Here is a 24,762-nt window from a genome sequence, read left to right as displayed (position 1 = left end):
TCAGAACATCTGAGATCAAGGAACCAATCATCACGGGAAAATCCTGGTACCATCCATTCAGAGCAAGAATTCGTTTCGACTCATTGGAGTTGGCGGCTTCCTTTCCTCTATCTACATCTAGGGGTTCTATAGGGCCTCGTATCATTTCACAGCTCAGACTTGAATCAGTGAGCTCGCCATCTTCAGAGATTTGTCCAACATGGATAGAGTTAATTCATGGAAGTGCTGTGATTATTATGACCTTTTTATGTACCTTCTATTGAATATTAATGCAAACTTTTTTTTTGGTAAATAATATTACTTTCTTATTTTAATTATGCTCCTTAGATCTGTTACTTAAGTCCTTTAGTTTTACCTTTCAGTATATACATATCAAAAGAAACTTACTTGAAGAGTTGTCATGGTTCTGAGCTCTGATGCAGGGTTCCTCACACGTATCTTTGGCTTTTTGTAACGCTGCACTATTGTGTTTCATTAGGCAAACATGGAGTCTATCATGAGAAATGGGGAACTGACGGAGACTAGGATGATGCAAGTAAGTATTTAAGTCCACATTATGGAATTTATCATATGTTTGAAGGCGTGAAGCTATGTTGCCGCGGATTATTGGAAGGTCAATAATTGTTTCATTGTTTTCTTCGTTTTGCAACATCAATCTGTCTGATTCAATAGGCTGCTATGGAAAGGCAAGTCGAATTGGAGCATCCAGCTATGGAGGCATCCACGGGCCTAGCCAGGATCCAGGTATCGAGGGAAGCCATCATTATCTTGATTTATCGTCTCATAATAACTCTGATATTATGCTTTTGTTCTGCCTTAATTTTATGCTCTTTAGCCCTCCTAACTTATCAGAGCATGCATATATATGATTTTGAGTTGTTCTTTGTAGTTTTCTCGACAATAGTATTGGCTAGAACACTTTTAACATATTACAATATGTGTTTTCGCGGTAGTTTCAGATCTACTACCAGACCCACACCGTGTCGGTAAATAGTGAAAAGACATGGGAAAGCCATATGGAATTTGCAGGCTTGTTCGTCCACAATAATTTAGCTTCAGCCTAGCGAATTTGACTGAAATAAATCGAGTTAACGTTGGCATTATTTCTGTTATGTTGGTCGATAAGGAAATCGTTGAGAGGGGGTTAATGGAAGAATCCAAAGGGAAAGAAAACATCACAGTCATTCTGGTAGGTAAAAGTTTGGACCTCTGCATTTGGAAGCACTCATTAGATAAACTTCTTTTGAAAACTCATTGCCTTCAACTCATTTCAAAATATTGAAAGCGTGGTTAGTATTCACGATTCTCTTGTGTTTTACATGCCTCTTGGCCGTGAAGAATTACACCTGGCCGTATATATTTACTTGTGGCTGCCACGAATTACACTTGGCCGCATATAATTACTCTTAGACGCAACGAATTACACCTGGCTGCATATATTTACCCTTGGCCGCCATGAATTACACCTGGCCGCATATAATTACTCTTGAACGCCACGAATTACACCTGGCCGCATATAATTACTCTTGGCTGCAACGAATTACACCTGCCCGCAAAGTATTGATAGCATGATTTCTATGCATGATTCTCTTGTTTTTTAATGCCTCTTGGCCGCAAAGTATTACTGCTGGCCCTCAACGAATTACTCTTAGCCACAATGAATTACTCCTAGCCACAAAGTGTTGAAAGCGAAACACGCTTTCGTCATAAACTTAAAGAAAAAGTTATATTGCTATCTTCTTAGGAACATTGGGTGGAAACCGAAGTGTGGGCATGGAAGTTTCTCGTACCCCGTTGTCTTCAGTCATTGGATTAATGTTTTTCTTATTTCTGGTTCTTTGCTTTCCGTCAAATAGGTTTATCTCGTACTCTTTGTGTCTCTCACAGATAATTTGAATTCCTTTTCTTGATTGGAAAATGCTAACCTCCAACCTACGGGTAGAGGATAATAGGTAAAAGGTGCATTGATATCCGTGAAAAGTGTATTGATATTTGTGAAAGTGTATTAATATCCGTGAGATATGTATTGCTATCCGAACTTGTTTGGAATTATTTGTGTATTATACTCCGCCCACTAGGCGGCGGTTAGCAAGACCGTTGAACTGAAATCGATATTGTTCTTAACTTCCCTATGTAGAGAACGGCTGATGAAAAAACTACGAAGGCTGCAGAACTTGAGCAGAAGGTGGCACTGCTGAAGGTACGCAATAGAATATTTTCTGGTCTGGATTTCTCTAGAAAGTTTCTATTCTTGGGTGAAAGTCTGCATTATCATCACCACATGGCATCAGGTTGAATTTGCATCCTTAAACCAAGAACTGCAAGATTTAGAAGCCCGTGCTCGTCGTGGACAAGACAAGTCTCCTGAAGAGGCAAATCAAACGATTCAGGTTCGATTTTAGAAAATATATGGTTGGTTTATATTTTCATGAACTTGTGCACAAAAATAATGAATTGAGTGAATAATTAGCACTCAATGTAATTGTGTGGGCTCCACAAGAAGTATTAGCTCTCTATGAAATAGCTTTTCAAAGTTATGCTTCTCCTGATAAGATATAGAATCAAATTCCAAGCATGTAGGTAGGAATAAATCTGTAGACATCTTATCTGGTATTTGTGTTTGAGGTCAAACTTTCATAATGTAGGTTTGCTCTTAAGTTCCAGCATAAATCTTATCGGAGTTTCCATTCTTAATGTAGGTTTCCTGTTGAGTTCCAGCATCAAACTTATCGTAGTTTCCATTGCCAAGTTTTTGGACACTCCTAATCCAATGAGTCTTGAATGGCTGTGTTACTTTTCGGTCTTTGCTTCGTCATATAGGTTTTCTCTCGTCGGTTTTGGTATAAGTTTTGTCATTTTTGAAGGAGAACTGCACTATTAGATGCCTTTGTAAGCAAACAGTGTTGATGAAGTACGTATCCATAAGATTACTTGTGATTATAATGATGCCAGCATGGCAGGAAGAAGTTGAGCTAGCCCGGCAAGGCTGAGGGCAAGCTTTCTTCTTTGGAGGCAAGTTTCTTTGTTGTGGGCCTTGTGGCTGTACATGTTTTTCTTATTCCGATCAAATTAACAGTCAAGTTTGTTGGCATACGCAGGCACATGTACTTGCGGCTGTACATGTTTTTCTTTGGAGGCAAGTTTGTCAGCGCATGGCATGTGCAGGCAAGTATCAAACGAACCAAGTTCTTTGATCTTATTGCGACTTGGCGAACAGGTGGCAGTGACGGGGAAGCCGCATGGCGTACATGTAGCGGGAGTCACAGAGGTTCTTCTAGAAGCCCGTTGGTTATTTGACCGATAGTGGTTAATTAACCACTGGGGGCGCCTATTTGGCTCTTCTTCTGATTGCAACTTGGTTAACAGGTGGCAGTGACGTGGAAGCCGCATGGCGTACGTGTGGCAGGTGAATCACACAAGTTCTTCTAGAAGCCCGTTGGTTAATTGACCGTTAGTGGTTAATTAACCAATGGGTGAGCCTATTAGGAAGGCTGCGATCACATCCGTTGATTGCAATTGGGACGGTCAAGGATGGTGCCGGTTCACATACCCGTTCTGGTGAAATGATTGGGTGAATGGTTACGGCACTGGTTTCTAGGACTCAGCGGAGATGTGGAAGCAGTTATGTACATCATTACTCGCAAAGAAAATCATACAGATTGCTTATATGCCATTTGTTCTTAGGACTCGGCGGAGATGTGTATAACTACAATAATTTGTCCGAAACAGGTAAAGCTAACAATAATCATTTTGGAGGAACGCAAAAGCATGTTGTAAACTTGTAATGTTTTGATGCAAAAGGTTTCCATGTCATGACTTGTATATTGAGGTGATGGAAGGATGAAACTAAAATAGATTCAGAATTTTTTCTTCAGAACCCTTGTCTTTTTTGTTCTCTGAAAATGATGCTGCCTCCATTTTGACATCTATTGTTGAGACTTGAGCAATTCTCTATTTTTAATCTGATGTATTATGTAAGTTACATCTATTTTCTGCTAGAGGCCAATGTGTGTTCTACTTAATTCAATTATGGATCCTGTCACTGTTTTCACTTAATTCTACCTCGTACGCATTCACACACTTCATATTTCGCAGTTGCATCAGATATTTCCCAGTTGTACCAGTCATTTACTCAATTAATCACCTTGACTGTTGTGGAACAGGAGCATATGGAGCTAGAGAAACTTTACCGTGAGCCAACTGATCTGTCGGTATGTCGAAGTCAAAATTTTTAAATTTCAGTCATTTCACTATTGTAATTTACATCTTCATGACTCACCATGTACAACACTGATGTGTATGATTCAGTATTACAAGCAAACACAGTTGGAAACCATGGCTAGTGAAAAAGCTGCAGCAGAATTTCAGTTGGAGGAGATAAAGCGTCTTCAGGAATCCCAAGTCTGTCTTCTCACTATTCTCTACTTCTCAATGAATCATCCTGGGTTTGAAAACCCGCCCTCCGCTATGTGGAGAGTGATATCAGCCCCTTTAAGCTTGTGGTGATGAAATGTGACAGAAATGTCTTATGACTTATGAGTACTACTTTTCGGTTTATTGTTTAATTGAGCAGGTAGAAACAGAAAGGATCACAGTTTCTCATCAAGCTTCGCTGTCTTGGGAAGAAGACACTGACATGAAAGCACTTGAGTATGTTGCTCTCTCTCTCTGGCCTTGTAGATCTGCTTTGAAATTGCACTACCTGTACCTTCATATTAGATAGAGTAAGCAAAACATTAGTCACATGCAAAAGTGACAAAAAACAGTTCAAACGCAATGTAGAAAACAACAAAGAAAAGGAAACGGAACTACTTCAAGCATGCCTTTCTTATTGGAAGTCCCTAAAGTATGGGAACACATTGAATTGAAGATGTGAGAATAGAGCATTGCTTTATACTAAGAATCATGTGGACTTCTTCTTAGAAGTAATTTGGGAAGCAGTTCAAAGAGCATTGTGAGTCAGTGGTTTACTAGGAATTTAAACTAATCAGGAATTCCAGATGAAGTTGCCGGTGCCAACCAATACTAAAATGGATTTGTTCCATCTGGATGAAAACCATTTTTATCTCCCTACTTGAGTCTGTCAAACCTACCATTGTGCCTTATGGAATTTGGTTTCTTAGTATGTAACCAAGTCTGTCTTTGACTCCGACGTAGAGAGAGGAACAGTCTTTATAAATCAGAATAAGACTTGCATGCATATAGCCTCGTCATTTTTTGAACTTGACTTCAGAATTTAACATCTGGAAATAATACCTTATCTTTATTTTTTTCTTTTTCTCATACCAAATTTATTACAGGCCTATCCCCTCGTATCGTCGCCATATGGTTGGGGCAAGCATGCAGGTAGCCTTGCTCTTTTCTGTTGCACTTTTGCTGTAGTCTTGCACCCTTGTTTTGTTCCTGATTCTTTGAACTTGTCTAATGCAGTTGCAGAAGGCTGCAAAACTACTAGGTTCTGGAGCTGTCAAGGCCACAAGATTTCTTTGGCGATTTCCAACTGCCCAACTTCTCCTGCTTTTCTATTTGGTGAGAACGTTATGCCATCTACAAAATTTGGGGTACATTCCTCTTGGAAATATCTAGTAAAACATCTGAAATAAAGTGCCTGATAGTCATGTTGAACAATCTGCAGGTATTTGTGCATCTTTTCTTGATGGATCTGCTACATCGCCTTCAGGTATGAATATGAGGCCTTTTGCAACATTGTGGTCCATTTTTTGTGCTTGTTGGTAGTCGACTATATACACATATGCGTGTGTATGTAATTATGTATATGCATATATGTTTGTTAGGTTTATCATAGGTATATTTATCGAATGATATCATGGAAGAACACTTTATTGAGCGCATGAGCCCGTCAGTCTACTCAGGACAAACTAAGAACATGTAGAATGCAGATGACATATACCTAAGAGAAATGTATGGAGCTGGATAGAATGGTAGAGCAACATCTTGGCCAACCTCCTATTTAACGTTAAACGCGTTGGAGCTCTGTTTAGCACTCTTTCCCATAATTCACTCTCTCTTCCAATCTTGCTCCAACAGCCATTTGAACCCCTTGATTATCACCAAGAAATTCACCATGCTTTACCTACAAGGAGAGAACTAATTTAAACGCACAATGAAAGATAGATTGTAGCAATCAGCATAATGAAGTGCATTACCAAGAATAATGTGTTAGTTATTTATATCCTCCGATGCATTCGCCTGTTCAAAATTCTGTATACAAGATACATGAGGCGGTTAATTTTATTGAAATTTGGCACTTCAAATATTTATAGACTACTCATCCGTGTTCTGTGCAATGAATGTAGGAGCAAGCTGATTCTTTTGATGCAAGAGAAGTTGCAGTATCCATGGGACTTGCCAACCATACGTTGCCATGATATGTAGCTCCTTTAGGCCCGTTGGCATACTATGCTATTTCTCTATTTGTGGCTTCTACAACAGTGTTTGATCTCTAATTATGCATAAGACCAAACCGAGAATCGTGGGGATTGAGAAAAATACTGTTTCTTTCGCTTCCCTTGGTCATCATTGTCATCTTCATATGCATTGCACCACTCTGATAGAGAAAAAGTAGTGTTATGGTGAACCATTGATGTTGGAAGAGCGCGGTGGTTTATACATGATGCAACTCTTTCTTCAAGCAGCCATGACGATTTCAATTACTCATGGATCGTAACTGCACGCACTTCCTATTATTTGGACACATCAGTTTTTGCTTTTGATAGTGTGGAAAAATTACCTGGCCCGAAAAAGCTACCGTGCACGCAAACTCAAATCAGTGAAAAATGGAAGTGTGACTTTTTCATTACTTACTGTGCTATTGAGACGTATTAGAAATCCAAGAATGCCTACCTTGGCAAGGAGATTCAGTTTTATATCACCTGCTTCAACTATCACTTATGATTTTCACAGTACTAAGTTATTTTTGGCTATTGCATCTATAGATATTAAATTGTGATGTTGTCATAAGCCTTTTTGAAGAAGCTATAGGTGATAGATAGCTGGTCCAGTACCATCATTTACAAGAAGTAATAGGTGATGGTGTACCTTTGTTTACAATGAGTTTTGCACTCTATAAATTGCCATATGCACTACAAAAGTGGAACGCGAAAGTCAAACCCCACCAGGACCCCACGTGCAATTAACTTTCGCACTGTACTACTTTGCAGTGCAAATAGTAATTTGTGGAGTGCGAAATCAATTCCTTCTTTAATATGTTTTTCGATGTATACTGGAATATCTCTCTCTACGCAAATGAGATAGGCAATAAGCAACTTGACTAATCGCCTCTCACTCTATCTCCCCTGTAACCCTAATACACGGCCTTGTATCCACAACGCATGATTTGTCTTGGGACGGGTAGGAGTCTCGCCGGCATTTCCTCTCCTCTCCTCTCCTTTTTTTTGTTTTCTAAGGTCTAGGTTAAGTTTGTTTTTCCGAGTTTCTTCATACTGCGGGTTGCCATTTAACCTAAAAGTGTTAAGCTTTGTTCTGCTGATATTCTTATTTTTTAAGTTTTTTCATTTTACGAGATATGTCATTCTCTCATAAATACATTACATTTCATTCAAAAAATAAGTATTTATTTTTTAAATAAATATTTATTTTCCTTAGCAAAACGAGAACGAGACCTTTTGCGAGTATTTTAGTGCCTTTTGCCGAGCCCAACTCAAAATGTGGTGAGATCATCACAGTCAGACCCTCAGTCGGCCTCAAATGGCCCACTTATATATATATACACACACACATATACACACACTCTCAACGTCTTAAAAAACCGAAACTCCACGTGTCCGCCTGCAGTAACGCAAATATATAGATGACGAAAACAACAGAAACAACTTCATACAGACGGGGAGAGAGAGAGAGAGTGTGGAAGCGGCGCTTTATTTGCTCTCTCTCTCTCTCTCTCTCTCTTCTAGATTTTCTCAGCGATGCTATCTCTGAACAGGGGCACTTTCCTGGTACTCCATTACACTATGTATTACCACTCACGCACATAACTCCATAAACCCGAACATCTCATACATTACAATTTCCTTGATTCACAATTGACGTAAACGAAATGGCTGCCATGAATGATTGGTTATCTGTTCGCATACTTTCCTAAGCAGAAACAATAAGGATAGTTGACTCTTAGTCACGTAATTCTTCAAAATGCCCCACGTTCCCGCTCTCAATTCTTGAGGATTTTAGTTGTTTAGGTCGCGTCGAAAGAGGCTTTGGCGATCGCGTTCCTGCTCACGAACCGCACGCGAATTATGTGATTAGAGTTCACTGCATATATGTATATTCTGGTGCGTATACAGCACTTGTATCAATCAATCTTTCTGTCTATTGCAGAGAAAGGGGTTAGGTGTTTTGAGAGTGTCTCTGAGCTCGAGCGGTTGCGGCAACGGTGGCGGTGGAGGAGAGAGAGAGTCTAGGGTTGCGATGGAGAGCACATTGAAGGACGCGAGGGACGGTGCGGCGGCGGCGGACGTGGATCCGAAACCGACCCTCGGCGGCAGGGTTGAGGACGTGTACGGTGAGGATCGTGCCACCGAGGACCAAATAGTTACCCCCTGGGCTACCTACGTTGCCAGGTTCTGTTCATGTTCTTCCTCATTTTTGGCTGATGGTTTATCTTAATCGTGATTGGTGTTATTTTCTAGTTTGATTTCGGCTATTTGCTAGAAGGAAATTATTTTAAAATTGTTGCTAGATGATGCAGTGATGCCTGATGCTATGAATTAGTTGTTAATGAAATGCAAAGGATCAAAGTTTCCATGACTGTTGCCCGATTCTGATGTTGTCAAACCAATTGTTACTTATACAACCAGTGGAAATAAAGGTTTCAAATAACGGTATAGGGCAACGTAACAGTAGAAACTGTCACAGTGTAACAGTATCAGGTACTATGAACGGTACGTAGCAAGACTCTTGTAGTAAGTTTTAAAATTTGGTTTTGGAAAAAATGCTCTTAAAGTGTCCAAAAGGTCCAGTATAGCTGTGAACCACTCCGTGAATTGATAACGGATGGATACATAACGGGAACCAGCCGATACTCATGCAACTTTTCATACCACCATATGTTAGGGGTGTAACGGTATCGGACGGTGCAAAAACCGTTACATGCAGACCGATACAGGATGGAAGAGATGTCTTTAAAAACCTTTGTATGGGATTATATCATGCTAGATTTATTTCCATCAGCGCTATAGTTTCAGAATTGGGACCAAGAAATTGTCCCCGAATTCAGAATCGAAGGTCACGATCCATTTGGATTTGTGACGCCACACACTAAAGAGAATTATGACCTTTCATTAAGAATTCGGGGAGAGTCTCTTGCTCTAAATTTTGGGACCTTAGAGTTCTCCTTTATTGTCCTGGCGATACAAACGATGGACCCGCCCTATCTAAGAGTATGTCCATGTCATACACTTTTCCTAATGTTCTATCTATGTGTGCATGCTTGTGTTGATAATGAAATTTACCGTTTGTCAATAATTTCTTGTTCTCTACTCTTCCTCTAATTTGTTTCAGAAACTATAATGAATACTGATGTCTAACTGTAATGCTCTACTTTGTCAACTCTCAGTAGATATACTTACATACGAGTATGTAAATGTTTATAACCCCATCTAACGTGCTGCAATTGTTTATCATTGTAACGTGTTTTGTTTATGCTAATATAAACTTCTTTCTTTGCTGTTGTTCGTGTGCTTCAGTGGGTTTTCTTTGTTGAGGGACCCACACTATAACAAGGGGCTTGCCTTCACCGAGAAAGAGAGGGATGCTCATTATTTGTGTGGTCTGCTACCCCCTGTGGTTATCACTCAACAACTTCAGGTAAGTGAAATCAACCATGTGTGTTTTGGATCTTCAATCTTACTATTAGTTATTGTGATTCTTGTTGAACTAACCATTTTAACTTATCAGGAGAAGAAAATGATGCACATTATTCGTCAATATGAAGTTCCATTGCAGAAGTACATGGCAATGATGGACCTCCAGGTGCCTTGTTCACGCACAATCCTCCAAATTCTTGACTTGAATCTAAAAGTTAATTACGTGGCATGCTCAGTGCTATATGGATATATTTTAATACGGAGTAATATTCAGCTCACATGACAATGTACAACTAGATGAGTCGATATTGATTTTAACAGGATATGGATGAAGTGCTGTGTTGAATCCCATCTTTCATTGTCTAATCTGATGTTGGAGTCGTGACTTAGAACACAAGAAGGAAAAAAAAAAAAACTTGGGGGAAGTAGAAAATGATAGTTCTTTGCAGTGTTTTCAAATTGGGATACATATTGTGTATCGTTTTTTCCATTGTATAGATCATATCGGGATACATATTGCATATCTTGAGATACATTTTGTTGAAAGAGTATGAGTTTTATTGTTTAATTGGACAAGATTTTTGGAAGATGGAAAATACTAAAGACAAGAGTGAGGAAGGAAATAGTTGAACTCAAACTTTTTTTAACTTGGTACAAAATGGCCAGAATCCATCCCTATTTATACTACTCCATGGAAGACTCTAGTACAAAGATATTTTCAAACAAGATAAATTTTGAGGTAATTCTAAAATCACACATGTGCCTAATTCTCACAAAACCTCTATGATATTACACAAGGATATTTTAGAGCTTCTGGAGTTAGATATTTTAGAGTTTCTAAAAAATAGATATTTATATCTTCTTCAATAATATCTTCCATCTTTGGGTTTTGTCAATTGGACTTTTTGGACTTAATTTTCTTGTGCTAAAATACTAAATTTAGTTTATGCTTCGACAACGTTAATCATAGTTAATATACAATTAAAAAGTAGATCTACCTAATAACACCAACAAACTATGCTTATATTTAAAAAAAAAAAGTTTTTAAGATGCAAAATTTCAAGTCTCTCAATTGATGCTTTTTACATTAAGGCTTTATGTTTCCTTTGTTAGGAAAAGAAAAGTTAGACAAAATACAATCGAAGTATGGTTTTTTCTTCTATACAAGCCCTACATTGAGGTTGAATTTCTATCAAATGGTTTGAAAGATGCCATAATTCGATTAAATGGCTTAGATTAATTGCATTTGGGGTTATGTTTCTTAAAATAATGTTCGACTTTTTCCCAATAAGTAATTGTAGGATACGTACCAAATTAGATACACATATAAATCGTAAGATATGCAATCGTATCATAAGATTTTTATACAAAAAGAATGCAGTGTGGAGTACGTATCGTTCTCCGAAGAAGACGATACAAATCATAGGATACGTAACATGTATCGTAGGTTTTTAACAATTATGGTTCTGCGTACTTCATTGTTTTTCCAAATTATTTTGGTTTACAGGAGAGGAATGAGAGACTGTTCTACAAGCTTCTCATAGACAATGTTGAGGAACTTCTCCCTGTTGTCTACACTCCAACTGTTGGTGAGGCTTGCCAGAAGTATGGGAGCATTTACAGGCGCCCTCAGGGTCCTTACATTAGCTTGAAAGAGAAGTATGACTTGGTGTAATCTCCATATATCAGGCTTAAAAGTTGTAATAATATCAGCTTAACACCAGTATCTTGGGTTTACAGAGGAAAGATTCATGAGCTATTGAAAAACTGGCCTGAGAGGAGCATTCAAGTTATTGTCGTGACTGACGGAGAGCGAATTTTGGGACTTGGGGACCTTGGCTGCCAGGTGAATGCGCATTTTCCTTTTTATTTCTGCAAATACTTACTGATCAAATATGTTTCTACCGATAAAACAGAATATTGGCGTACTCACAGGTAGGTTTTCAGTGCTTCCATTTTGACTTTTGGCTAAATTTCACATGTATTTAAGATACATTTTTGGTTGTTAGTTGCAAGGTTCTGTATTTTAATAAGGTTCTGGTTTAGATGGCCTGTTGTGGCAACTGGAAAATGCTTTTGTCGAAGTCCTTGTTTAGTTAATACTTGAATCATTTCAGGGAATGGGCATACCTGTTGGAAAACTGGCTCTATATGCAGCACTTGGAGGAGTTAGACCTTCTGCGGTAAGCGCCATCAGCTGATACTATAGACTATAAAGTATGTTTCCTGTTTCCATTTTAATATGTTTTTATTTGCTTGTGCAGTGTTTGCCCGTTACCATTGATGTGGGGACAAACAACGAGCAGTTGTTGAAGGATGAGTTTTACATTGGGCTCAGACAAAGGAGGGGAACTGGGAAGGTCCGATGGTTTTAGCATTTTATGTTCTTAATTAAAGCACAAAAATGCATTCAATTTAACTGGCAATAGATTTGGAAATTTGTTTTTCAGGAATATGATGACCTTCTTCATGAATTCATGAGTGCTGTCAAACAGAATTACGGTGAAAAAGTACTGATACAGGTGGACACGACCCCAATTGATCCTTAAATCATACTCGCTCCGTCTCAATTTAATTGTCACAATTCTATATTCAGGACATATAATTAAATGATCTACTACAGTATGTTTAATTATATTCTTCAATGATTGTGAAAACTTTATCTAGAAGAACTAATTGAGCTCTTTTGATTAGTAAAAGAATTTGAAATTTTCTTTTACTGAGGTACATTTTGCGTTGGTCTGATTAAAGGGCACAATTCTTGTGAAGGACCATTAATCTGGGACGGAGGTAGTGAATTTTCGGAACCCAATCTTGCTCATGCTGTTGTAATTCTGGTTTGACTTGCTGCCATCACTCTACAGTTTGAAGATTTTGCAAACCACAATGCGTTTAAGCTGCTTGCGAAATATGGTACTACTCATCTCACCTTCAATGATGATATCCAGGTATAAGGAATCATGTTGATGGATCCTACAAATCAGGTTTTCTTGTCTGAGTGTTTTCTCCTCCCCACTTTTGTAGGGGACGGCATCTGTGGTTCTTGCTGGGCTGCTTGCAGCATTGAAGTTACTTGGTGGTACCTTCGCGAATCAAACTTTTTTATTCCTTGGTGCTGGGGAAGTAAGACTCTGCTTACTGTTTTCCACGTTCACCTCATCTATATTGCCACACACCATTAGGAAAATCAATTAGTTATCTATGTATTCAGACCCTAGACCTTTTTTTCCCCCTCCAGTGGCTCCCGCACAAGTATGCATCTCTCCTCTGAGGCCTAGATTGGTGTGATGTTTTCAGCATTTCGGGTTTTGAGCATAAAGACAGTTTAGCATTTTATCCAAAATATTGAGAGAGAGGGAGGTTCTTGTTGTTGGGAAGTGGAAATTTACGTTGTTTTGTGTTGCCCCTATCGATGAGTTCTGTGCTGATTCTAGACGTTATCAAGAATTTAAAGAAAGAATAATCAAGTTTACCATCTTGCTTTTGTCCTCTGAATTGCAGGCGGGAACTGGGATAGCGGAACTATTGGCTCTTGAAATCTCAAAACAGGTACTCAGTTTCTAACCCACGCATGTTCACTTGTGGTTTTTTCTTGTGTGATTGGGTTCTTTGACTATGCTGTATAGATTAAAGCTCCTTTGGAAGAGGCACGTAAGAAGATCTGGCTTGTGGACTCCAAGGTAGTGACATGTCAAGTGAAACTTCCTTGCTAAACGATGAAAATTTAGTCTTTGGAAAAGTATCCAGAGCTCCATATCTTCTTTTCTTTTTAATTTTGTTCTCTTACAGAAGTGAGCAATTTCTGTTCCAGGGGCTAATTGTTAGTTCTCGTAAGGATTCCCTTCAGCATTTCAAGAAACCTTGGGCTCATGAACACGAACCTGTCAAAGATCTTTTAGATGCTATTAAGGTTTGTTGAACTCTCCTTGTGTTTGTGGTGTACTATCCGAAGTTAGTTTTAATGATTTGTTAGTCTCTATTAACTCTTGGAATGTCATCAGGCTATCAAACCAACAGTTCTAATTGGTTCGTCGGGAGTAGGAAAAACATTTACAAAAGCGGTCATTGAGGCCATGGCATCCTTCAATGAGGTTCACTCTCTCTTTCTCTCTCTCTCACACACACACGCGCGCGCACGCGCGCACACACACAAACACAACGTTTCAGCATGAAGTAAGACTGCAAATGAATACTTGCAGAAACCTCTCATTTTGGCTCTGTCCAACCCAACCTCCCAATCTGAATGCACAGCTGAAGAAGCTTACACCTGGAGTCAGGTAAAAATTGGGTGTGCAGTTCCTTATGTCTGATCATCCATGATGATGCTCATTGCAGAGTATGATATTTGATTGGCTTGAAAACATATTTAGAAGACTAACGAATCTCTCTCATTTAAACGCAAGGGGCGTGCAATTTTTGCTAGTGGAAGTCCATTTGACCCTGTGGAATACAACGGCGTAGTCTATGTACCTGGCCAGGTTTTGCAAAGTTAAATTTTATGATGCTGTAGCCTACTTAGTGTGGATGGGCCAGATGTTAAGAAATAAGAACTGAAAGATCGTTTTCTTTTTTGGTGATCAATTCAGGCAAACAATGCATACATTTTTCCTGGATTTGGTTTGGGTTTGGTCATGTCTGGTGCAATTCGTGTACGTGATGAAATGCTTCTGGCAGCCTGTAAGTACACTACATATAAGAATGGCTTCATACATCGCAAGTAGAATAAAACGTACCAGCTAATGAGAAGAAAGGGAATTCCTAATTCTTCTTTTCCTCATTTTTCCTTTATTGTACTTGGCTTTTGTTGTTTTTTTTTTTCCTTTTACCGTCCTCAGTGTACATAACGATACTTTCTTACGTTGTGGTTTTGGGTAGTCATGTATGGCATAAATAATCAGTAAACTTTCACAAGGTTTGAAATCCAGTAGAAAATTAATGGAAAGTACCTGGTGTGTTGATTTATTCCCTTGACGTGTGACCTCAAGTGCAAAACAATCTTTCACTTTCGGCCAGACCTATGAAGACATTGGGTTGCTCTCGTGTCTGAATCCATAAGCTATTTTATTTTCAACAGCTGAAGCTTTGGCGGAGGAAGTAACAAAAGAGAACTTCGATAAGGGGTTGATCTATCCACCGTTATCTAATATCAGAAAGATCTCTGCACATATTGCAGCTAATGTTGCTGCTAAAGCATATGAACTCGGTGATTTTATTCTCTTTCCCGTTTTTTTTGCTTCATGCGAGCAGTATGAACTCGGTGATTTATCTTTCTTTCCCGTATGTTTGGTTCATGCGTCTTACCATAATTTGATCAATTCCAAAATTTTGTAGGTGTGGCAACACGTCTCCCTCGACCTGAGAATCTTGTGAAATACGCTGAAAGCTGCATGTATACTCCGAATTACAGAAGCTACAGATGAATTGGCTGAATAGTTAATTGATCTTTTTCAGCTTGTAGTCATGTATAGTGTCAATTTTACCTTCTTGTATGGTGTATCTTTCACCAACCTTCCTCATAGATCGTAGTGTTTCACAACAGTTGTGGTTTAATAAGCTGCTGTGTATTAAAAATAGACACCTCCATAGACTCAGATTGGTATGGGTATCTGTTGAGTTTTTGGTGAAATTGTCATCCCTATGCTCGACCTTAGCGGTTGTTTGCTTATGGAATGAGAAAAGTAGCGAAGGATCTATTTTGGTAACCTTGCACAGCATCAGTTCAGTTGGAAGTATCCTAGTGCACTATTTAAAGCATGACGAGAATTAAGGTGGAAATAATGTTCTTAGTCACTTTTTGAAAAACTTGTGTCACTGACAAAACAGTTGTTCCATTGCTAAACACATTGAACACAACGCCAAATAGTTGCATATACGCAACCAAATTATTTCGTTCTCCATGCAGGCACAGTGATCCACCTTGCCTAAACATATGGTTGTACATTTGAGAGAGAGAGAGAGAGAGAGAGAGAGAGAGAGAGAGAGATTGAACAATCCAGTGAACTCATTTTCCCACTATTCAACAAGGAGAACCAGTTTGTACATATATTGTGGCAGGAAGGAGAGAACCTCAGAGTATTATACAACAAAGGGGAACTTCCAGCATTCGTGATGACCGATTTTGGTGGATCATTTGTTGTATGAGTTGAGATCGGCATGGGTATCCGTGTATCATTTGTTGTATGAATTGAGATCAGCATGCATATCCTTGTATCGCTGGAGCATGTAAGTTTCAAACTTGATTGGTGGAAACCTGGTAGAAAAGCACTGGTAAACTGTAAAACTTCACAAAAAAAAGATGGGGAGTACACCCTTTGAGAACTTCCATTGGCACTAGGTGCAGAATTGCAATTGTCTCTTTTTTGGTGCTTCGAAACAACTGCAAATTGTCAATGTCTGATTCGAGGGCATACTTATAGGGCCAGTTTGTTTGACGGAACTAATAATGGAAGAATATATAATCCTAGAGGATATGCAGTTTCATGGGATAAAAGTGATCAGATTAATATTACCACAGCCTACAAGGTACCGCATTCTCCACACTTTGTAGGATTTTACCTGATCGGTATTTAATCCAGGTTGTAAAAATTCTAACTAAAAACCGAACATGTGATCCCCTTGAACATATTGTCCAATTCAACGCTCATATCCCGTCAAACAAAGGGGCCATACATTAGTAGAAGTTTTGAAACTTACTTGGGAGGGTTCTCTTGTGACTGGCAGGTGGGCAAGCATTCAACAAGACAACCATGACTGGGATCAACAAAGTATGCAATCTGCCCAGGTAAAAGAGCTAGCACAAAGATCATAAGTTCATAACCTTTCTCAGATACAGAAAATTGTGCACGATAACAATGAAAAAGGAAGAAAATGTAGTCACGAGGTAAATATGCAATGATAGTGGGCAAGATTGCAATGAGCTTACACTAAAAGCTTAATATGGAGTTCGAAACTTTGTGTCAGGCTTGGTTAATAATCTCTGAAAGTATTTACCGCACAGAAAATAATACTGTAATGATAATCTCAGAAAGCTCAAATTTCCCAGAAGCAACAGAGGATTGGAAAAAATCTAACAAAAACATAATTATCAACTGGAGAAATAAACTCCTCCCGATTGGCAACAACTTACAAGACTCGATGACTGTTGTAGGAGATTGACCATTATTGTATTTAGATCGAAAAAAAGTCTGCACTGAAATTGACCTTGTGCTGCGATGTAAGACGTATAAATGGCAGCACGGGTAATCCTTTAGCTAGGTGTGGGTAATCCTTGTCCTACCTCTTCAGACTCACAATTAGAGTGGTAACCAAGTGGTAGGCACCCTGTACTCTCATGCATTTGACAAGAGTTCAAACCTCCCTAAATACAACTAAAAATGCTGACTTTCGTCGAGGAAAAACAAAAAAAGAAAAAAAGAGCACTTCAGACTCCAAACTCTTAGAGCAGTAACAACATCACTCCAAACTCTGAGAGCGGTAACATCATCAGGTTTCATGTTTTAATAGGAGCGGGGAAAGAGAGCTGAACCCACAGCAAAATGGTCGGAGTCAAGAATCAATCCTGCCACCAAATATTTAGCATACTTTCCTTTAGCTCACTTTGATAAAAAACGATGAACACATTAACAAACTGCAAGTCCAAAAGATGATTACTTGGCATGTTAACAGGTTTGAGTTTACAAACAAGTTCCAACAAAGCAACAGAACCCCTCCCGAACTTCCCTGAAGGGGAAAAAAAAAAAGGAACAAGAAACAACAGAAAGCAGGGGTTGACTGTTTTATGTATGATGTAAACCAAGTGGAAACCGGAGCGTGGTCATTTCTATATGGTGTCCAAAATCACCGGATCCGGAAACGAGCCATTCTGAATATCAGGCAAAACTATCGTATAACACACCATGTTCATCACAACGTAACCAACCACATTATAACCAACATCCCACGAGGGATATGCAATTAAGAACAATCAAAAGACTTTTCTGAAAGGTCATTACCGAATATCTCTCCTGACCGTTACCCAACACTCGATGCCAGGTGGACCTACAAAATTTAAGCAAGCCAATGCACAGATTAGCCTAAGTGTCATAAAATACTAATCCCACACTCAAAGCATGTAAGCAAGATTACTAGCAAAATCAAGAATCATGGCGGTGGCAATTAGCATGTGTTGTTGTGGAGCCTGTGCACTAAATGCTCGTCCCATATTTCATTTTAATTACCATACTGGGTACAACTTAACAAAGCATAGTATCTATGGGTGGTAGTCACAAAGCTCCTAAACCATCTTTTTTATTCTGCATTTTTTCTAAAGGGGCAGAGCAAAAATAGGAACTGTGAGACATGTGCATTACCTGAAAGTGCAGTTGCTCCAGCGCTCCAGCATGTCAGCAAGATTCACTAATTTCACTATAAATTCACTATAAATGCTCTGAAAGTTGAATATCAATCATCAACACAGTTGGCCATGCAATTTAAATGAAAAGGACTCATTCTACATCAAGTTGCGGTAGTTAAACGTAATATGTGGTCTCTTTCATTTAACTTTTGTTCAAAATTATGAAAGTTACAATCAACAACAGAAGAGCAACCTGCAACTGACACTTGCAGTTTTCTAGTTTAGTTGTTAATAGTCCCCCATTATGATGTGTGGCTTTTCTCCACACAGAACAGAATGATCTATTGAACATAACAATGCATTCCATAGGCAGCTAGGCCACAATGCACCACAAAGAGGCATACTTGTATGTCGAGGACTGGAAAGAACTACTACTGAAAATGATATTTTTATTGCATTTTCAGGAAAACAAATCTCTGGGTTCTATTCACTAACCCTTTTAATGGTGCTACAAATTCCCATTGTTGAGGTTTAGCATCCTTATCCTTGCATATCTGCAATAAATACAAATGGTTAAAAACATCTTTTCCACCAAATATAGAAGGGATAACGTTCAAAATCAAGCCATATCAGTACTTGGAGCCCATAGTTGTCATCTGTTGCCAAGAGCGTTATAAAACCAAAATCAGAGTGTGCACCTGCTCCGAATATTCCCTTAACAGGATCAGAAATTCTACCTGACACATAACAGAACACACATCACAACAAGAGTGATAATTTCATTAGAGTTCCATTTCCATGACCTTTAATTTGAATTTCACCTTCATAATGTAGCAGGCACAATGTTGCAATAGGCTTCCCAAGCATTTCTTGTCGATCAAAATAGTCAATTTCTAGGTTAAGCGCAAGAGCTATGATCCTCGCAACTGCTTTTGCCACCTTACTGTACGCACAAAAAGTCGTAAATGATACACAAGGAAAATGAGGTATAAGAACCCACAACAGACTATATTCGAAAGCTCAGACTTCAGACCCACACAAACAATACTCTTAAAAACTGAAAGCATCAAAATATGGCTGGACTAGAAGATACAAATCTTAAATGGAAGTTTAGAAAAACACCGGCATAACTTCATATGTAACGGCTATTTATGCATGTCTTAGTTTAGCAGTGGTGTTTATAAATGTGCCTGCATTCCAATCCGTTGTTATTATTCCTAATTTTTGCAGCATATTTGATGCCCCTTTGAGTCACTGACTACAAATCACTTCCTAATCTAATATGAAGATCCTACACACGTCAGAAAAACACACAAGAACTGAAGTCCTGACAATTGGGATTCACAAGTGGTATAACCGACAATAATTCCTAGCAAAAAGAGACTATAAAACACCAGAACAGTGAAAGTTAGTCGTTGGAAAGCTATGGGAGAGGATCTTAGCAGTGTCCACTCCATGCTCGAGTTTGCAATATTTCTTCTGTATTGGATGTGAAATTTCTTCAGTAAAGAGATTAAGAGACATACAGAACATGTTGCTGTCTTGCATTCCAACCTTCGGTTATGGCTTCCTTTTTGAAGAGTTAGATATATGGTGGGTAGTGTCTTAGAAGTGTCGTCAAAGTGTCTGATACTGTGTTTTGTCCAATTTATGAAGCATGTGAAAGTTGAAACAAGTATGTAAAATTTTTCTAGGCAATTGAAAGACTCAAAAAGTGTCACTTGTCAACTTCAGTGATGTGTCCAACATGGATAGAGTGAATTCATACAAGTGCTTGTGATTCTTATGACTTCAGTGGTTATCTTTCTACCTTCTATTGATGCTAAGATATGAAGTTCTAATTTACATGATGGGCAGTACTTTCTGTTTGCAATCATGTTTGTTAGATCTGTTACGTAAGTCCTTTAGTTTACCTTTTAGTATATAAGTATCAAAGGAAAATTTAAATGAATAGTTATTTTAGTTCTGAGTTCTGGCATAGGGTTTCATCATATATCTTTCGCTTTCTGTAATGCTGCACCATTTCATTTCACCAGGCAAACATGGAGTCTATCATGAGAAATAGGGAACTGACAAAGACTAGAATAATGCAAGCAAGTTTTTAAGTTCCCCTATTGGAATGTATCACACATTTGAAGGCTTGAAGCTACATTGCTATGAAGTATTGGAATGTAATGATATTTGTTCAAATCACTGCCACCCAGGCTCTCAGAGAGGAGTTGACATCTGTGGAACGGAGAGCAGAAGAAGAGCGTGCGGCACACAATTCTACCAAAATGGTTTATCTACAAATCTCTGCTAATTTATTCTTTTTTTTTTATAAGTAATTTATTCTTTTGTTTTTTTTTATAAGTAATTTATTCTTTTGTTTTTCCAGCTGTTTGCACGTGTCTTTTGATTTTTGCTTGATTGTTGTCGTTTTATTTATTTTGTAACATCAACTTGTCTGATTAAATAGGCTGCTATGGAAAGGCAAGTAGAACTGGAGCATCGAGCTATGGAGGCATCCACAGCCCTAGCTAGGATCCAGGTATCGTTGGAACCCATCATTCTTTTGATTCATTGTCTGAGGTGTTGCCCATTTTGACTCATCTGTATTCTCAAATACTCTCTTTTGTATTTATATCTTGCTAGAAACTTGAATAGGATATTGACAAGATGCATTCTCCACATATTTATTGTCACCACCCTGACCCCTCCCTGAAGGTCTTAGCCACAGGCCCACAACAAAGTGCCAGTGAAACCATCACCAAGGCCATAACTTAGATCAAATAGCACATAAGCAATAACTAAAAGGGACACATGTCATAAAAGTTTACACACATTGTCATTGTTTTTGTTTAAGGTTTTGTAATCTGATGCGTTGTAGTTTCAAAATAATCTCCTTTATGGTTTGTGTCATTGTTGTTAAGAGTACAAGAACAACTAGAGCTTATTCAGTCCGAATAGGAACATTGAAATTCATTTGTTTATCCCTTTTTTGCATGTTTTATCTACGAGATCTGCTGAGATAGTTATATTGCTTTCTTTTTAGGAAAACTAGGAGAAAACCCGTGCGCATGGAAGTTTCTCGCCCCGTCTTGAGCCCTTGCATTACTGTTTTCTTATTTCTGGTTCTTTGTTTTCCGTTAAATAGGTTTATCTTGTACTCTGTGTCTCACACAGGTGATTCAAATTCTTTTTATTGATTAATGTGGCTTTACTTGCACTGGAAAGAAATCAGTAAAAAGTGAATTATCAACTAGGTCAACTGATGCCTATACTTCTTCTCTAGTAACTTTGTGATGTTGCTTCATAATTTTACTCTTATCTCTACTGTCTCCAATTAATATTCTTCATTACTTCCCTATTTAGAGAACAGCCGATGAAAGAACTGCAAAGGCTGCAGAACTTGAGCATAAGGTGGCACTGATAGAGGTATGCAATAGATTATTTTCCGGTCTGTATTTCTCATGGAAGTTTCCATTCTTGGGATGAAAGTCTGCAGTATCCTCACCATGTGCCATCAGGTTGAATGTGCATCCTTAAACCAAGAACTGCAAGATTTAGAATCCCGTGCTCGTCGTGGACAGAAGAAGTCTCCTGAAGAGGCAAATCAAATGATTCAGGTACAAGTTGTGGAATCTACGGCTGATTTGCATTTTCATGAACTTGTACACTAGATAATGAATTGAGTACTAAATAGTTGTCTGGGTGCCACAGGAAGTGCTCTCTCTCTCTCTCTCTCTCTCTCTCTCTCTCTCTCTCAAATATCTTTTCCAAAATTGAACCTTTTCCTGATAAGATGTACTCCTAGAATGTAATTCCAAGCATGTGCCGTAGGCATCTTTATCTGGTGCTAGTATTTAAAGTCAACATTTCATAATCTGGGTTTCCTGTTGAGTTCCAGCGTCAAACATATCAGAGTTTCCATTGACAAATTTTTGGACACTCCTAATTTGATGGGTCTTGAATGGCTCTAATATATTTCAGTCTTTGCTTCATCACATAGATTTATTCTTTTCGGTTTTGTTTTAAGTGTTTTAATTCTTAAAAGCTATGTATCTTTTGACATAAGAATAACCACAACTATGATCCGTCTTTTTGCCGGGATAGTTGTACTCCTGTATTTGACGTAAAAAGAAATACTTGCCAACATATTACATATATGTTGTTCACTTGTTTCTATGTATAGATGATAAACTGATTTTTCAGTAGGATCTCTCAATGTTGTTCACTTGTTTCCAGGCAGATGTGCAAAAACTGAGAGTTGACATGGCTGCCATGAAGAGGGATGCTGAGCATTATTCACGCCAAGTAAATCTCTTACATCAGCCTGCTTTTTAGTCGTGGTCATTTCTGTTTGAATTTTATGTGATATCCCATCATCTGATTTCTGTAAGTTATTTAACATGAGAGTTTTGCTTTAAACCAGCTTTTTTCTTTATTGGTAACGGAACTGAGACCCTCGTGTAAAAATATGAAATGCTTTATCCATAAGTTTTTTGTATGACCCTTTGCTTTCATACTCGTGTTTGGTTCCTTGTGTATGTATCTTTACTACTAACAGATCGTAGGAAAAACCTATATAGCTATATTACCTCCGTTTTGTGCTGGAGGCTAAAGTATGTGTTCTATTGAATTCATTTAGGTGGATCTTGTCGTTGTTTTTATTCTTTTTCCAGTTTTGAGATATGAAATCTACCTCATAAGCATTCAAGTACTTCATATTTCGTAATTGCATTGGAAATTTCCCAGTCGTACGAGTTGTTTACTCAATAATCACCTTGACTGTCGTGGAACAGGAGCATATGGAACTAGAGAAGCATTACCGTGAGCTAACTGATCTGCTGGTATGTCAAAGTCAACAAAATTAGCATATGCTATCATTTCATTGTCATTTACATCTTGATGACTCACCATGTCAATATTCATCTGTATGATTCAGTATTACAAGCAAACACAATTGGAAACCATGGCTAGTGAAAAAGCTGCAGCAGAATTTCAGTTGGAGAAGGAGATGAAGCGTCTTTAGGAAACCCAAGTCTGTATTTGCTTATTCTCAACGTCTTAATTATTCATCCCTGAGGCGGAAAACCTGCATTCCACTGTGGGAGAGTGATACCAGCCGCTTTAAGATGGCGGTGATAAAATCTGACAGAACCTAAAATGTCTATGATTTACTTATTGATTTATTGTTTAATTAAGCTGGTAGAAACAGAAAGGATCAGAGCTTCCCGTCGAGCATCTTCATCTTGGGAAGAAGAGACTGACATAAAAGCACTCGAGTATGTTGCTCTCTCTCTCTCTCTCTCTCTCTCTCACACACACACACACACACAAACATGGGCTTGTAGATCTGCTTCGAAATCGCACTACATGCACCTTCATATTAGATAGAGTAAAAAACACTGAAGAGTCAAAACTAACAAAGAACTGTTGGAACTTGGGTGTGTATTTGTAAAACATTGAGTTTTTCACTAGTCCCACATTTTCCAGTTTTCACCTGGTGTGGGTGAGTTTGAGTGTGCAATGTGTCAAGCTCAGGTGTGAGAGTGTCAAGTGCAGGTGTGACTGTATGTCTTGTGCAAGATTGTTACTCCGCCAATCGCAAGAACAGTGAATCGTGGGAATTGGGTTGCTCAGTGGCGGAGCTATGTGGGGCCTGGGGGCCCGCCACTCCCTGCCTCCGGTTTTCCGAGCATTCGAGACTTCGAGTTTTAAGATTTTTATTTTGTATATATCTGATTTTGAATATTAGTGATATTTATTTGTGTATAACTATTTATAATCTTAATTAATAATTTTGGTTCAATTTGATGAAAACCGATTATTTTAAATTCTCATTTCTCAATTTCTTTCATAAATAAAAATAAGCATGTGACAGTTGAAGTAGCCTAATGAATCATGTCAATATTGTACAAATGTAGTGAATTAGAAAACAAAAAACTTATGACATAATAAGTATGCATTCCGATAAAAAAAATATGTCTATTAAGCCAGTCCCCCATGGGATCAAAATCCTAGCTCTTCCACTGGTTGCTCTTGTTCGCTTTCCTTGGTCATCATCGTCAACGTCATCTAAACCATTGATGTTGAAAGAGCGAGGCAGTTTATACGTGATGCAACTCTTTCATCAAGCCACAATGGCAACTTCAAATACTGATGGCTTGTAACTACAGGTACGTACTTTTTTATTATTTGGACGCATCTGTTTTTGCTTTTGATAGTGGAGAAATACCAAGCCCGAAAAAGGTCGTTTGCTGCAGATGCATTTTATTCTAGGAGTTTTTAAATATTCATCCTCAAATTACATACCATGCAAGTATTTATTTCAGTCATTTTGAACGGTTATGTTTTCATCTTTTTCACTTGTGAAATACTTTAACTATCCTTATTTGGTGATACATATAAATATGCATAAATATTGTTGCCTATTAGGTGAGACATGTAATTAGGATTTATGTAAGCATAGTTTCCTAATTAAGTGGATTTTAATTGATGATTTGAAAAGGAAGGGAAAAAATTCAAATCTTTGTTATCTATTTCCAATCTAAATCATTTTCTCTCCTTAATTTCTTGAATTTTCGTCAATTGGTTGTATCATAT

General features: G+C 38.3%; 3 protein-coding genes and 1 pseudogene across 5 annotated transcripts; 3 read left to right on the top strand and 1 right to left on the bottom strand.

The window, feature by feature from the left end:
- The window catches only part of LOC131327465 (golgin candidate 1-like), a 78,555-nt pseudogene that overhangs the window by 4,780 nt on the left and 49,013 nt on the right, over positions 1–24,762 (top strand).
- Positions 3,100–6,887, top strand: LOC131325470 (golgin candidate 1-like). Its single transcript, XM_058357762.1, has 8 exons — positions 3,100–3,729; positions 4,164–4,211; positions 4,309–4,401; positions 4,574–4,650; positions 5,301–5,346; positions 5,431–5,529; positions 5,636–5,680; positions 6,318–6,887. The coding sequence occupies exons 1-8, from the start codon at positions 3,697–3,699 to the stop codon at positions 6,387–6,389; spliced, it is 513 nt and encodes a 170-aa protein (XP_058213745.1). The 5' UTR covers positions 3,100–3,696; the 3' UTR covers positions 6,390–6,887.
- On the top strand, positions 6,374–15,544 carry LOC131325467 (NADP-dependent malic enzyme-like). 3 transcript variants are annotated; one of them, XM_058357757.1, is made up of 20 exons: positions 6,374–6,392; positions 8,356–8,597; positions 9,723–9,843; positions 9,934–10,008; positions 11,350–11,501; positions 11,583–11,688; positions 11,960–12,025; positions 12,107–12,202; positions 12,293–12,364; positions 12,707–12,790; positions 12,867–12,965; positions 13,344–13,391; positions 13,469–13,522; positions 13,654–13,752; positions 13,844–13,933; positions 14,042–14,119; positions 14,246–14,320; positions 14,429–14,519; positions 14,917–15,045; positions 15,174–15,544. In XM_058357757.1, exons 2-20 carry the CDS (start codon positions 8,446–8,448, stop codon positions 15,260–15,262), a joined length of 1,776 nt encoding a protein of 591 aa, XP_058213740.1. In that variant the 5' UTR covers positions 6,374–6,392; positions 8,356–8,445; the 3' UTR covers positions 15,263–15,544. The 3 variants fall into 3 exon arrangements, with proteins under 3 accessions (XP_058213740.1, XP_058213738.1, XP_058213739.1); XM_058357755.1 differs by lacking the exon at positions 6,374–6,392 and adding an exon at positions 7,838–7,976; XM_058357756.1 differs by lacking the exon at positions 6,374–6,392 and adding an exon at positions 8,008–8,156.
- Positions 15,772–20,051, bottom strand: LOC131325587 (2-oxoglutarate-Fe(II) type oxidoreductase hxnY-like). Its single transcript, XM_058357913.1, has 8 exons — positions 19,943–20,051; positions 18,996–19,193; positions 18,811–18,911; positions 18,670–18,728; positions 18,191–18,256; positions 17,834–17,879; positions 16,536–16,615; positions 15,772–16,092 (listed from the first exon to the last, which is right to left on the bottom strand). The coding sequence occupies exons 1-8, from the start codon at positions 20,049–20,051 to the stop codon at positions 16,011–16,013; spliced, it is 741 nt and encodes a 246-aa protein (XP_058213896.1). The 3' UTR covers positions 15,772–16,010.

Source organism: Rhododendron vialii, chromosome 5a (assembly GCF_030253575.1).
Source record: "Rhododendron vialii isolate Sample 1 chromosome 5a, ASM3025357v1".
Lineage (NCBI taxonomy): Eukaryota > Viridiplantae > Streptophyta > Magnoliopsida > Ericales > Ericaceae > Rhododendron > Rhododendron vialii.
Note: the sequence above shows the minus strand (reverse complement) of the source record. Positions and strands in the feature narration are given on the sequence as shown.